The 15,613-nt window shown below is 32.8% G+C and overlaps 1 protein-coding gene across 2 annotated transcripts in view; it reads right to left on the minus strand.

Annotated features, from left to right (window-relative positions):
• The window catches only part of LOC147069917 (tudor domain-containing protein 1-like), a 79,378-nt gene that overhangs the window by 60,342 nt on the left and 3,423 nt on the right, over positions 1-15,613 (minus strand). For both annotated transcript variants that reach the window (XM_085949594.1, XM_085949595.1), the window contains exons 4-7: positions 14,103-14,603; positions 6,227-6,353; positions 5,957-6,107; positions 4,503-4,640 (exon numbers count right to left, since the gene is read on the minus strand). In XM_085949594.1, coding sequence (XP_085805720.1) covers positions 4,503-4,640; positions 5,957-6,107; positions 6,227-6,353; positions 14,103-14,603 — 917 coding nt within the window. The remainder of the gene's footprint in view (positions 1-4,502; positions 4,641-5,956; positions 6,108-6,226; positions 6,354-14,102; positions 14,604-15,613) is intronic.

Genomic DNA, 15,613 nt, shown 5'->3' on the forward strand with positions numbered 1-15,613 from the left:
TAAAATAAATCATTATTTCGCTAGTGGATTGTGTATTTTATCGATTCACCGAAACAATATTATACACATTCGTGTAAATATAAAATATAATCTTTTCTTTTGAATAAATTATTCCCTTTAATGGACAGTATTAATTAAGTAAGAAAACGGTAATATTTATAAAGGTATTGATTTTATATACAATAAATTTAAACATGCCAGAAAATTATATTTACATAAATCATCAGTATAATAATTAATTACTATGATATTATTAAAATATATACTTAAATTTTATTTAGATTTACCGACATTGTCATTCACAATTAGGTATATTAATTTATGTTGTGAACGTCTTAAATTAATAATTTGTAATATTCACTACATACAATAAATAAAATTTGAGTACTGAGTTATTAGTCTATATTTTCACAATAACTTAACCCTTTCAAAGCGTCAAGAATACCGCTTTAATACAATAGAGCGCGTCATGATTTCAAGTATTGATAAATCACAATAAATGTCAGTCAAACATGTACAAATACAGTCATCAAAAATATTTTAAGTGTTCAACGGTGATTATGAATAGTCGTAATATTTTTAACGATCTTAAAAATAAACATTTGTGCCCTGATTATGATAAAGAATGACGAACAAGCCGCGTTATACAAAAAGCGTGTGACTTACGTTTCAGTCGCCATTTTGTTGACGTGTCGGCTCCGGACAAGTGCGTCGATGACAGAATTATGTTCAAAACTTCAGAGTTAATGCAACCGTAATCCCAGACCACTTAATAAATTATGAGAAATCCTTTTTTACACCCCACTTGATAATATTAATGGTTTATTTTGATAACATGACAATACACTATTCACTAAACAGAACACATAATCCACATAGTTTCAAATGTTATTAATTTATAAATTTCAACATCGTCTGATATGTAGGTAGGTCATTTTAGTATTTTTGAAACACTTAAATATTTTAATAGTTCACCTTTTCATGGTATTCTCTAAAGCACGGATACACGCATAATGGCACGTTACACACGGAACACATGTATCTGGAATATTTTTTGGTTTTCGGCTTTTTTTTTGTATTCGCACAAAGATGACAAACTCTGCAAGGATTTATCCGTTTATTTGCGGGATGAATTATGTCCGGCATATGCTTTGCCATCGCTCTAGCTGATAAGCGCAGTGGATGGTCGACGGGTTGCTGTGCGCGGGATGTGGCTGGAACTTGATATTTTTCAAATATTTGCCTGATTACTTTTAACTGAAAATTAGCTAGACCTGTTTTTTTGCCTGTGATAGTACTAAACAGAATATATGAATTTAATAAAAACAGATCTATGATATGGAAAGCCACCTTTTTGTACCATTTTATTGATTTTCGCATACAACTTAGTGTACTTAACATCATATCAGCTTTATCTACAGATCCCATACATTTATTATATTGGATAACACATGTAGGTTTCAGTATAGGCTTTCCGGTCTGCCTATTGAATTTTCCTGTGGGTGTAAATGAATCATTGTGCAATGTAGTCAACATATGGACTTCGCGCCGGTCGTGCCATTTTATAGCCAATAGCGAGCTACTATTTTTTGACTCCACTTCTCCTTTCTTGAGCTTCCTAAATGTTGGCATATTTCTTCGATTTTTTCGGACTGTTCCGCAAGCATTTGTTTTTTTTTCGTGAAGATGTTTAAATAAGTCTGGGCTTGAATACCAGTTGTCAGTCCACATAGTATGACCTTTACCGAAATATTCGTTCATTAATGTCGTTACCACAGCTCCCGAAATGCCAAGTCCCTGCTCATCGACAATATCTGTTCCTTCCCCGCAATATATTATGAAATCTAATATATAACCAGTCATCACATCGCAAAGAACGAACATTTTTATGCCGAAACGGTGGCGTTTTGAAGGAATGTACTGTTTAAACAGCAATCTACCTTTGAAAACAATTATGCTTTCGTCGATACATAAGTTCTCGTGCGGCATCATTGTTTTTTTGAATATTTCTCGGCAATGGTCGATCAGAATTTTAATTTTATGTAATTTATCTCCAGGAATTTGAGTATTGGGATCCGAAAAGTGCAACATCCTCAAAAGCAAAGTATATCTGTCTCTTGGCATTACTTTCCCGAACATTTGGCTGGATAAGAGTGGATCGGTTGACCAATGTTCCTCTATTGTGATGTGACGATTTCTAGTCATCAACATACTTACAGCAAAAAAAATGTACATTTCTGGGACGTCTGTGTTGACCCACTTATGCATTCGTGATTTCGGCGATGGTTCTTGTCTTCTAATGTCTTCTGTATAATAGTTATTTGTTTCGATTACGATTCTGTCCATTATATTTGAATTCAAAAAATGCTCAAAAAATTCTATTTCTTTAGAGCTATCTGATAAATTTGTGTGCGGGCTGACTCCAGAAAAGAAATCATCAAATTCGTGAACAACTGGTATGAAAGGTCCAGTAGTCCACGAAGACAGATCGTCAACATTACGATTTACATTTAAATTAGAGGCGGCGGCAGCAGCACTTTCTGATGGGGCACTGGAAGTATCTGAATCATCGTAGTACTCATTTTCACTCAATTCATAATCTGAATCAGGATCATGAATTGCTTCTCCCATTTCATCGCTCAAATTACCAGGGATATCCATTTTAAAATAATGACAAAATATCGACCACACACAATATGCTATCACAAAATGTTTTTAATTTTTCCGATACAGAAATTTTCAATTGTGTGAAAATGTTTATTTACTTAACATATCTTTTCTTTATAAATGACTGATAACTAAGGTAAATAAACAACTTTTGTCCGTTTTACCTATTAGTATAATCAGAAAATAGTATTTAAAAATGTTAATCAACAATAAACAAAGAGAAATATTGAATCGCGGACTCTTATATTTAAATTACACCTTGTTCAAATTATTTTCCGAAACTATTAACTCTCGGATAATATACTAGCAGGTAGACGAATGAATGCAATCTCAAAAAGCATTCCTTTTGTAAAATGTTTTGTAAATTCACTTTGATCAATGTAACTTTCTCATATTCTATATAACAGTTTATGCACCAAATAGTTTTTCAATCACTAAAAAACAATATAACATATTATATCGCGAATTCGTATCGCTACAAACGCGTCAGTCAAATATCTTCGGCGCACATGCACTAAGAAGCGATAAGACACTATATACCCGGCAAGTTTGAATTGGCCCGATGACTGATATTTTTTTATCCAAGACACGCTCCCGAAAAATATTTATTTAAATTAGATAGAACAAAAGTTTAGGCTATTCATTGACAGATGTCAAGAGAAGGATGATTTCTGAATAAATTAAATCAATATTAGATTTTTTCGCGCCTGGCCGAAAGCAGTACTAGGCAAACGAAAATCGAAATGACTTTAGTCAGCTGACGCGCGGATGACTTGCGCGTATAGGCTGACTAAAGTCAGTTGCCGCGTTAGAAAGGTTAATATTTATAATGCTCTCTAAAATTTTAACATTTATATTATATTGTATAAAATAATATGTTTACATAAATAACTATAACTTTGTTTTACTCTCGTAAAAATAAATAAAATATAATATTTGCGATCTCCGCGTACATAATATTATTACATTTTTAATAATAAATGAATTTGTATTTTATAACAAGCAACACCAGCCGCAGTTGTATCGCGCGGTATATTCTACTTTACGTTACCAACATCTAACGTCACCCGAGAACTTTCGACTAGTTGAAATTCCAACAGTATTACAAAAACACGGGAGTAGGGGGTCGCTGGCAGTTTGAACCTGGCGCACATCTGGCAGGTCGAAAACTGTCCGTCTATGGGCGCAGCAGATTATCTACCAAAGATAACTGTATGGCCGCCATTACGTATTAACTGGCATGTTCAACCTGTTACGAAAACTGTACGTCTGTGGCCAGCAATTGTAAAGTGTAATTTCAAACTAAAATAAGCGCACATAGTACAGTGGGGAAAGGCGAAAAAAAAATTTTTGACCATGTCCAATCCTAATAAGATCACACGAGCCTCCACAGTGAAGGTTTGTATTAACAGATTTTCGTTTTTATGAGAAATGGATGTTAGCCATTTGCTGAACGTATTAGGTCCATAATCCGACTCCCACTGCCACAGATTGAAAACAATGTGTATTTCCCGAGATTCGAAAATGGGACCCACGACATTATAACCCGACATGTAAGCCGCTTAGCATTAGCTTAGCCGAAATGCCTGCCTAAAACCTTTTACTTTAAATGTGTAAGAAATACAGTTTTTATTATGAAATGACTACGCTAAAACAGATATTTTGTTGATTTTCAGGATTTGCAATGCACAGCACTAACTTTTAAATGTTTTAACACGCTTGACATAAAATAAAAACAGAACTGAAAAGATTTTTAGTTGCCCTCATACAACCTCACTTGCAACAAAGCGACGATATTCCTGAGTTGATTGCTACAGTAAAAAAAGGAAGATTACCCCATTCAAGTGGCAACGGTAGGCCTGAGGCGGCAGGGAGCAGTATATCCTTTTCAGCGGTTCAATATCTTCAATGTGCATCTTCCTCACAGTGTGTCCTGTATCCATGAGAAAGACTCCAATGTGGGTATCATCAGACTGAAAAATTTATAAAAGAACTAGTGACTTTTATATCAAATCACCCACCATTATTAAGAAATATTATTTCAGTTACAGAGACCATTAATTCGAAATCTAAATTTTCAAATTTTTCATAGATTTTGTGAGTGGAGTGACCTCTCACTTCTCTCTGACTTCAACATCCAGCTGTCAACAATTTAAAATCAGCTTGTGATTACCACATGGACCGTATATTAACCCTGTGTATAATCCTTGCTAAGAGACTTGCGCATCTGCAGCTTGTTCCCCCCAATTACCTCACTGCTTGACCCCGCATTTTCCCGCATCTACACGTGTTCAAACAGTCCGTGCAATGGACACCAGCTATCCGCCTGGAACCACGCTGAACTTCAAGATATTTCACCTAGTTGATGTGTGCTGGAAAGTTTGCAGGTGTTTTACCAATTCAATAAAAATTTATAAAATTCAAATTTCTATTTATGTGGATACAAATGTCGTCTTCTTGCTCGAGACGAGTAAAATTCATTTTGTATTACAGATTAACGAATAATTCAATTTATTATTAACTTTTTTGTATCAAAAATAAGTCTCAGGGTCTAAAATTGAGAAAAATTTTAAAATAAGTTCGCCGAATTCAGAAATTTTAATTTCAATTTATGTGTATATAAATTATTATACATCCATGCAATCTTCAGCAAGTAGCAAAATTAATATTGAATATTTAAATTTGTAACAAACTTTTTGTATCAAAAACAATTCTAAAATTGAAGCCTCACCACCATAACGACACACATTACATTACATTTGGGCAGTTTCAAGTTGTAAATACAGTAACGATCTTCGTAAAATTCCCTATGCTTGAGACAAATTAACTTTTTTCTATGGCAAGACTATATATTTTAATTTAATATTTCTGTCCAGTTTCCCTGCGTTGGTAATATATTATGCAAAATTAAAATGGCTGATGATATTGGTGTAATTGTCAGTTCCTTCCAGATGAACAATGACCGAAAACACAAAATCCATATGGAAAATAGGAATTTAAATGTTAATAAAAACTTACTAAAATAAAATTTATTTAGCACATGATGATTGTTTTATTTGATTTTCTCAAAACATTAATATGTAACATAAATCATTAATGTGATTGAGGATTCTTGTCAAAGATAAGAAAAAGTTCAAGATAGCAGAGATCGAATTAACAACTCATACAAACATTTCAATTATGTACCTAGTTATATTTGCAATCCGTGATCGATTTTTTAAATAAATACTTAAATCGAATTGAAATAAGAGGCAAGCATATTAAAAGGAGATTAAAAATGAAGCCTCACTTCTAAAATGTCCATGAGCTTTCCTCTCAGCCACAAGCCTGCATAATTACATGCAAAGTATATCTTATTGGTTGACATTAGCTTTTCCTTAGTGCTAAAAAGTATTCTATTTGTGTATTCATTATAATGCGTCAACATATCCAGTTGTAACCTGAAAAATAAAACGATTTAATGTCCTGTAGAGACCTTCTTATCTGGGAATTGTTCAGTGATGTCAATAATTTAATTAAAAAATTATTAATTAATAAATGTCGTAAAATATATGCTTACGTTTGAAAGTCTGAACTTTCACGGGTTATATAGAAATGAGAAGGACTTTCAACGTATTTAACAAGTGCAATAAAATCTTCATCGAGGTCTAGCAAAGGTTGGTCGGGTATTTTACAGTCTGGTGTATCTGCAATCAGATAAAAATATTTCACATGAACGGGAACTACGTGAAACTCTCGTACCTACAGAAAAATTTGCCAACGTTTTTATTTTGGGAGTTAAACTAGATGGTTACAATTGTTATAAAGGGAGCAAGTGTACTGTATAGCAGAGAGTAGGTTAACTGCAACCACATGGGAAAGGTATATGTGTGAGTGTAGATAATCGACGTGCAAGCACTGAACCATGTCGTAAACAATTCGATAGTTTTGAATAAACAGCGTTCCATATTATATTATAATATTGGGTTTACATTATTTTCCAAGATTTATAAATAAACTCATCTGCGCATCTTCTATACACAAGACTGCTTTCGGCCTTTACGGCAGCTAACTACGGTAGGAAAGTATCGAAATATTAACACTTATTGTGACAATTACAATAAGTTAGCCATCAGTGGGTCTATTCTATACTTATTGACCGCTAAAGTGATAAAGTGATAAATATTATCAAACTTAGGATAGGTTTTTATCAAAGTATTAGCACTTTTGTAACAATTACAATAAGTTGGTTGTAATTGTTGCAATAAGTGCTATATTTTAACAGCACCTCTCTTGGCTGCGATAAAATTTAGAGCGAGATAGACAATTTTGACTGTTTAGACGGCTAACTTATTGTAACAATTATAATACCTCAATACAAATATATAATAAATACTATCACTTTATAACTTTAGCGGTCGGTAGTCGCCTTGTGTACAGAATAGACCCGCTGAACTGTCAAAACTGTCTATCACACTCTAAAATTTATCACAGCCAAGAGAGGTGCTGTTAAAACATAGCACTTATTGTAATTGTTATTGTAAGTGCTGATACTTGGATACTTTCCTACCCTAGATAGAGGCCGAAAGCAGTCTTGTGTATAGAATAGATGCGCTGGTGTAGTAAATTCCGAAAGCCATTAGAAGTTGCATTAATAGCCGGTAAAGAAGAATCCTCAAAAGTATGCACATGATACAGGCGGTCCTCGACTTTCGACCGTTCTACTTTAGCACAATCCGCCATCTCGTACATTTCTTTTTTGTTTATAATGCAAAAACTGTACGCTCCCATGCAGTCGATCCTCTTTCCTCCCCTCCCCGTCACCTTCTCAAATACGTAAAAGGGTGGTATCTAACTATCTCTTGACAAGTCTATAAAAAAAACACAATACACCTCGTACACTTTTTGATGTTTTTTTTACATCCCTCTACTTTCGAACATTCAACATTCGAACACATTTTCAGGAACCAATTACGTGCGAAAGTCGAGGGCCGCCTGTATATTATATTGAGCGAATTTTTTTGTTTTAATTCTAGGTTGAGACATTACTTATGTACAGACCTACAAACTTATCTGAAGAATGGGGGAGCCACTGTCAAAAACTACCCAATCAAGACTCGTAACTGGACAAAATCTGACATTCAAATGAAATTTTCAAAATGGCGTCCAATGGTTCATAGTTCCATTTTTGGCCATTCTACAGATATGTTTGTAGGTCTGTATAGTCTAATTTTTTACTAGGTGTAATGAAGATTCGAAACATATTAAGTTAACGATTCGATCAATAGATCTATGTTGGTGAACATATATCATAACAGTAGCGAAGGATGGAGGTAGACTGTTAAGATCCGCACATAAATAGTGCACATTAAACTTTGTTAATCACACGTATTTGTTTTTATTGATCTAAGAATACAATTTACAGATGGTTTGGTTAGTTTTTAAAAATCAATCAAACCCTGCCTAAACCAAACCATAATATTTTGGGTGAGACAACAAAATTGTGGATACTTTTTCATTCATACTTATTTGTTTTCACGGGTTAAGAATACATTACACATATTGTTGGTTCATTTTTTAAATTCATTAACCCTTTAACAGCCACTGACTGTGGTTCCCGTCACTTTCGTGCGCCCGTGATGAGCGAAACACGACGCGCCTAATACGAGTCATGTATTTATTTTTTCAATTTTAATACGTGTATTGACATTTATGGGCAAGCTCCGCAGGCAGAAACTCTTGAAAACTCAAATACATAGCGAGAATAAAGGGGATTCCCGAGAGGCCCTTTCAGGGTTACCGATTTCTTCCCATGTACAGAAAAATTGTTGACTCATTAGTTTGCGCTGCGTATTAGTGTAAGGCGCCGGCCGCGCGTATCGTAATAAATGGTGCGTGTCCGATTTGCGTTCTAATTAAAAGATTTTGCATTTTTTCATATTGAAATTTAATTTGTGTAGAGTTACAAAGTGTTGTAAGTATTTATATTTCGCATATGATTTGGGTATACAAGTGTTATATTTACGAGTTTACTAATAGATTGAATTGAAAGATTTTCGATGTTTTCAGATTGAAAATTTTGTATGTGTCGAGTGTCTAAGTACTGTGACTATTTTTTTTTTTTTTTTTGCTTTCAAATTGGACAAACAAAAGTGATATATTTACGAGTTTATTTTTCAATTTTTCCAATTCAAAATGGATGAATATTGTGATGATGGTGAAATTGACAATCTTTCAGAAAGGATTGAATCTGAAGACAATAGTGATGATTCTGATGTTGATGAAGTTGATGAAAATGAACCAACTACATCGGAAGCTACTGAAAGACCGACATTTGAGTGGAAATCGGATTTATTTGACCCGCGCGCATTTTCATTTGATGATAATCAATCGGGATGCAAAGCAAATAGTTTAGCTTCGGATGCAATTGAAATGGACTATTTCAAGTGTTGTATCCATATTTCCTTTGTTGAAATGGTAGTGCGGGAGACAAATAAACAATTTAAATTTGCTACAAAAAATATCACAGTTCTGAGTGATCATTTACGACGGTGGATACACTGATTCAAAAACACAAGACAGAACCAAAGACAAATTTGAAGCGGAAGGCGCCTCTACCCACCAGACTTACAGAGAGACATTTGATGGAAAAGAATAGTGTCACCAGAAGGTGGTATTATGTTATAATACAAAAAACAATAAAAAACGGAGGGAAACTCGGTTTGTGTGCAAGCAGCGTGACATTGCACTATGCTTTGAACGGTGTTTTGAAATTTACCATACGGAAGAAAACTTTTAGAGATGTTTATGTGGGCAGTGAAAATAATAGTGATATTACCAAAAAAATATGTGTATTTGTTAAATTTATAGTTTTTATAATTAAAAAAATTTTTTTTTTTTAATTTTTTTGAACTATTTCTTGTTAATTAGCAGTGTTGTGAGTGTTGGTGCAAATTTTCCGACATTTTCATGAAATTATGAATGAAAAACCCTTTCGACGAACTTCAAATGATGTCTCATAATATGTAAGCGCTAGATATAAAATTTTCGGCTCTATATTACGACCGCTCACCCTGGATAAACGTCAGATTTCTTATTTCAATACTTGAAAACATCTAAGCGAGATTTTTTGAGCATAGGCAATCATGGAAAAAACCGATATTATATGGCAAAAACGCTATTATAAGTGTAGACAATAAGTACAAATATAAAAATCATTTACAATATATAAAATTCAAGCATTTTAAATTAATAAAATTCGCCGTTTTCAAAAATCAGTATAGCATAATAGAGTTCGCCAATGCATTTCATAAAATTAAAATAATTATAAAGTAAGCTAAGACATTCGTGCTTAATTCGATCCTCACACCAAAGCGAATTATTCGCAGCGAATATTCGCCAATCAAGCTCGTATTGGCTTACGGGAAAGAGCACGGGACGCACAGATTTCGGAAGGGAATTAAGTTATTATCTTACAAAGTTCAATATGGAGTGCTGCGATTGTTTGACGTTTCGGTATCGAGCATTCAAATAATATATCAATAATTTTATATTATCATTGATACAATTTGTCTCCGACACTGCCATCCATTCGAATTTACCCCGTCAAAATATCCCAAATAAAGCACCCGCATCGATATGGAAGGTGCGGTCAAAAGAGTCTCAAAAAATAGCCAAATATATGACAAATTGATGGCTTTCATTGTATCTTTAGATCTCCTGCGTGAATAAATGTTACGTTTGTTCATTAACAACAGGTAAGTAGGAAGCATTACAGCGGCGTTGGCTTTTTTCGAGACTCTTTTGACCAGACCTTCCATACCGATGGCGGGTGCTTTTTTCGGGATATTTTGACGGGGTACTTGGTGAATATTCGCGTTGGTTTGTGCGAGCCTTAAACCTTCGTATAAAAACGCTCTAAATAGGTAGGTAGGTATGCGAAAATAAGGAACATTTTTCAAAATAACAATATTTTATATATAAAATTGAGCCGTGTTAACTAAACGACATTGTTATAATTTCAGATAATTCCGACTCAAATTTGATCAATAAAATAAGAAATACGAGTGAAAATGGCTTGAATGGCTTTTATTTACTCTTTGATTAGTGTTTGTTCTTATAAGATTGTAATATATATCCATAGTCAGTATTCCGTATTCATTTAATTAAACGTATAATAAATAAAACACGCACCAGTTTATGAGTCCCACGAAAACATTTCGCTTCCACAAACAAATGGCCCGGCCAATAAAACCTTGATAAAACGGCTCACACTTATTGAAATTAAACGTCACTGATTTTCATTAAAATGCCATTTTTCCTACTTAAGATTTACGTTTCGGCATAATATACCTATCATAAATATTCATGAAGCGTGTTATCTTTCATATTAAATATAGCAAACTAACCTCGTAATTTTTTTTAATTTTAATTTTATTGGTTATTATACCAGTGACGTTTAATTTCAATCAGTGTGAGCCGTTCTATCGCGGCTATTTGACCGGGCCATTTGTTTGTGGAAGCGAAATGTTTTCATGGGGCTCATAAACTGGAGCCTGTTTTATTTATTATACATTTAATTAAATGAATGCACATACGGAATACTGACTATGGATATATATTATTATCTTATAAAAACAATCACTAATCAAAGAGTAAATAAAAGCCATTCAAGCCATTTTCACTGGTATTTCTTATTTTATTGATTAAATTTGAGTCGGAATTCTCTGAAATTATAACAATGTCGTTTAGTTAACACGGCTCAATTTTATATATAAAATATTGTTATTTTGAAAAATGTTCCTTATTTTCGCATACCTACCTACCTATTTAGAGCGTTTTTATACGAAGAGGTAAGCACGAGTGTCTTTGTGTCAAAGGTTACTTTATAATTATTTAAATTTTATGAAATGCATTGGCAAACTCTAATATGCTATACTGATTTTTGAAAACGGCGAATTTTATTAGGTAATTGAAAATGTTTGAATTTTATTCATTGTAAAAGATTTTTATATTTCTACTTATTGTCTACGCTTATAATAGCGATTTAGCCATATAATAGCCATTTTTCCATGATTGTCTATGCTCAAAAAGTGTCACTTAGACGCTTTCAAGTATTGACTAAAAAAACTGACGGTTCTCTGCGGTGTACTCTCGGTAAATTGAGCCAAATTTTCCACTGATAATTTATTTTTTTATATTTCATTTAATTCTTGGGCCCTGGAGATTATACCTAGTATTATCATTTGGGCCGCTAAAGTTAAGCCCTGTTTAAACCAAACTATAATATGCAAACAAATATTATTCTAACTATAAATTATCCAGTTATGTATGATTTAATTGCATAATTTTAGATATTTTATAGACAGAAGAGTATTTTTTCACTATTATCTATTATGGCTGAATTTTCGCAGGGTTTAGTTGAATTTTAAAAATTAACCAACACCATCCGTAAATTGTAGTCTTATTTTAATGAAAACAAATATGTATAATTGAAAAAGTTTAATGTGCACTATTTGGACGGTGTTATGCAGTAACCAGTTAAGCGACACTTTTGTGTTTTTGCGTTTTTCGTTTTAACGACAATATGAATATGTTTTCTACGTTTTGCAAAAACGATCGTGGTCAAATTCGGTCTGTATTGCCATCTATGAGAATTTTAAAAAAATGTGTGTATACAATAATAAACAAACCCATTTTGCAGTTAACAGTCATCCACCAAACAACATGGCCGCTGTTGTGAAACTGAGATGTCAAACGTTGTCGTTTTTTTCATTTTCTTACAATATCTGCCTAGTTATCGTCGCCCCACTTACATAATTCATTATAATTATTGTTTTATAAGTTACACTGGAAATATAAGGCTGAGATAAGCTGAATTGAATAATAAAAAAGGGTTTTTTAGGATGTGTCACTTTCAGCCTTCACTAAACTGATTATTGCAAAAATTATGTTCCCACTTTTATGGTGCATAATCAGTTGCTTAACTGATTATTGCGAAATGTGATTCACGTTTTTCATTTTATTTGGTGCTGCAAGCTGGTATGCTGGTAGCTGCAAAATGATTTATTGAAATATTTGATTGATACATAAATATTGCCTTAACAATAAAAATATTGTATTTAACAATTTATTAGTGTATTATAAGGAATTTTTCTATAAAAATAATTTTATTAATATGTAAATGGGGATTATTGGTGGTAATATATTTTTTCCCTTATTTCCAAGATGAACAGAGGCAAACTCATGGTTGCTATGGCAAGAAATGAAATGGCTTTGATAAATAGATGAGACATTACCAGCTCGGCAATTATTGAAGAAGATATTGTTGTATTATCAGTAGATGATAATATTGTCGATGTTAGTGAAGATACCGTTTTTAGTTTTGGAGGCACATCAAAGTATAATAATACATTAAATAGAAACATTATCAGCAGAAAAAATAACTGTCCTAAAAAAATTACTAAACTTTGTACTCAAAGATGCCAAACCCTTCTACCAATTTCTCAATAATGACGGTGCTGATTATACTGACGATGTAGAAGGGTTTGGATTATCTTTGGATTTTGAAATCGAATAGAATTAATATTTTGACACTAATTATAAGTTTTATTCATCGGTTAAAACATAACATTTACATTTATTTTTACCTTTTTTATTATTACTCTTACTGTGGTAATATTTAATTTAGAATAGTACTTACTTTATTCAGTTATTCATACTATATTGTAATAAACACATAATTTTGTAATAAATATTCTATATAAATATTGTTTTTTTAATAATCAAAACCAAATTCTTAAATAATTGATATGTTAATGGAAAATCAGTTAAGTCACACTTTTGGTGCATAGTGGAATATATTTTTATTTATATATATTTAATATATTTTTTTTTGCAACAATTACAATTATTCAATAACCATTTACCTAATATATTATAAACAACGGATCATATTATTAAAAAAGTCTTTATACAATCACAAGGTACGTTTTCAAGTAATAATTTACAAAAAAAAATGAACTCTATTCATTATCTTGACTAAATGGTGTACATTTTAACTTCAAATGCTTATAACTCAAATCTCCATTTTGGTGGATAACTGGTTACTGCATAACACCGTCCATTTATGGAGGATCTTTAACAGCCTACCTCCATCCTTCGCCACTATATCATACTAATAACGTATATAGAAATCAAATATTTTAATTAATTTGGTAAGAAACCTCAGTGGTTTTTTATATATTATATTGTGAATTAAGCTCATTTTAATCCAATACATTTTCAACAGAAATGTATGAATTTCTCATGTTTGACAACGGACATCGTAGGATAATGAAAATCTACATGAGATTTTCGTGAGAAAGATGCAAACGAAAAAAGAAAAAGAAGAATAATTTCAGTTAGTACACAAATCTGATTATTGCTATTAATTATGTACAGGTAAAAAAACAAACCCTTTTCCAGTGTCACATCGCAGTATTCAACAGCGTCACAGTGTTGTTTGATTGGCATTTGTATGGTGTCACTTTGAAAGGTCATTTTATTCTTGACATCGTCAATTTGAAATTCCTGTAAGATACACGTTATATTTGCGACACTGTCTTCACTGACAACGGTATCATCATCTGTTTTGCTGTCGTCGTCAGTAGCTGTGCTTTTTTCGTGCATACGTATAGTACACTCCAAAGGTTCGGCTGAAACCTCAGACACGTCTTCGTGAAAATCACCTGGCGGTTCACAGACAAGCTCCGCTTTACAATCATCTTCAACGTTGATATTGATGTCTTGACTATGGGGAGTATTAAATGTATCACAGTCATTCGAAGCTATATTGCCAGCATTCCCAAAGGTATTGGTACATGTTGAATTTGATTCTTCGTTAGATGGTAATATATTTTCTGTTTTGATATTTAGTACATCTGATGCAGGGCCATCGGTTTCAGACACTTGCAGTTCTGAAAAAAGTTTGACATAATTATTACTAGGTATTTAAATTATTATATTGGCGTTTATATACACCCGATCCTCTTTTGCACGACTTTTTTGCGCACGGTTTCAAAATAACACTGTTTAAAAAGAATAAAAATACGTATGTATGTACATATTTATCAAAAAATTGGGTTGAAATGGACCGCACGCCACTAATGCATACATATTATGTTGTCACCGGATGCCGCCCAGACATACATACGTACATACATGGCGCCACTAGTTATTCATTTCGGGTTCGATACGAGAGACGCACCGCGTGCTTCGGCGTCAGCCTCATTAAATATTTCCAGCGATGAGTGATTTTTCACCAGCGAAAACAGCAGTAAACGGGCACGTTTATTGTCGAGTAGCGACACTGAACGAATATATTTCTCTGTGCTAAATTTAATTTAAGTCGAAAACTATGTATTTTTATGTATAAATAATAAATAAATTCGATTTATTTTCGAGTTCAAGAATTTTGTATTTTGAGTTGATTTTAAGTCATGGAACCTATCTACCATTTCTGTATGGGTACCTTATCTTTTTTTACACGGTTTTGTTTTGCAAGGTAGTCTTTGGTACGTATGCCCCGTGCAAAAAGAGGATCGGTCGTAATTGATAATTTAACAACGTAATAAAACAAAAAATTTTAACACGCATCATATGAGCATCAACAGGTTGCAGTCTCTCTAAAATTGCATAGTGAGTGATGAAATTGAATACCATTTTTATAGTATAGATTTCCATTCAACTCAAATTTAATTATTTTAAATATATTACAAATTATAAATTCAGGACATTCACAACATGACATGAAAAAACAAAGAAAATACATGAAAATAAATGCAAAACACAGTTATTACGATCTCAATTAGCATTTCCAATAACAGATTAGTTCTGCACTTTGGAAAAACAAGCAACTGATGCTCTTACTTCCAAGATATATAGTTAAGCATACCTACGAGAAAGTCAGTTGGATAAAGTGACAGAT

This window comes from Rhyacophila brunnea, unplaced genomic scaffold (assembly GCF_057557595.1).
Source record: "Rhyacophila brunnea isolate RB1 unplaced genomic scaffold, BYU_Rbru_1.0 scaffold_22, whole genome shotgun sequence".
NCBI lineage: Eukaryota > Metazoa > Arthropoda > Insecta > Trichoptera > Rhyacophilidae > Rhyacophila > Rhyacophila brunnea.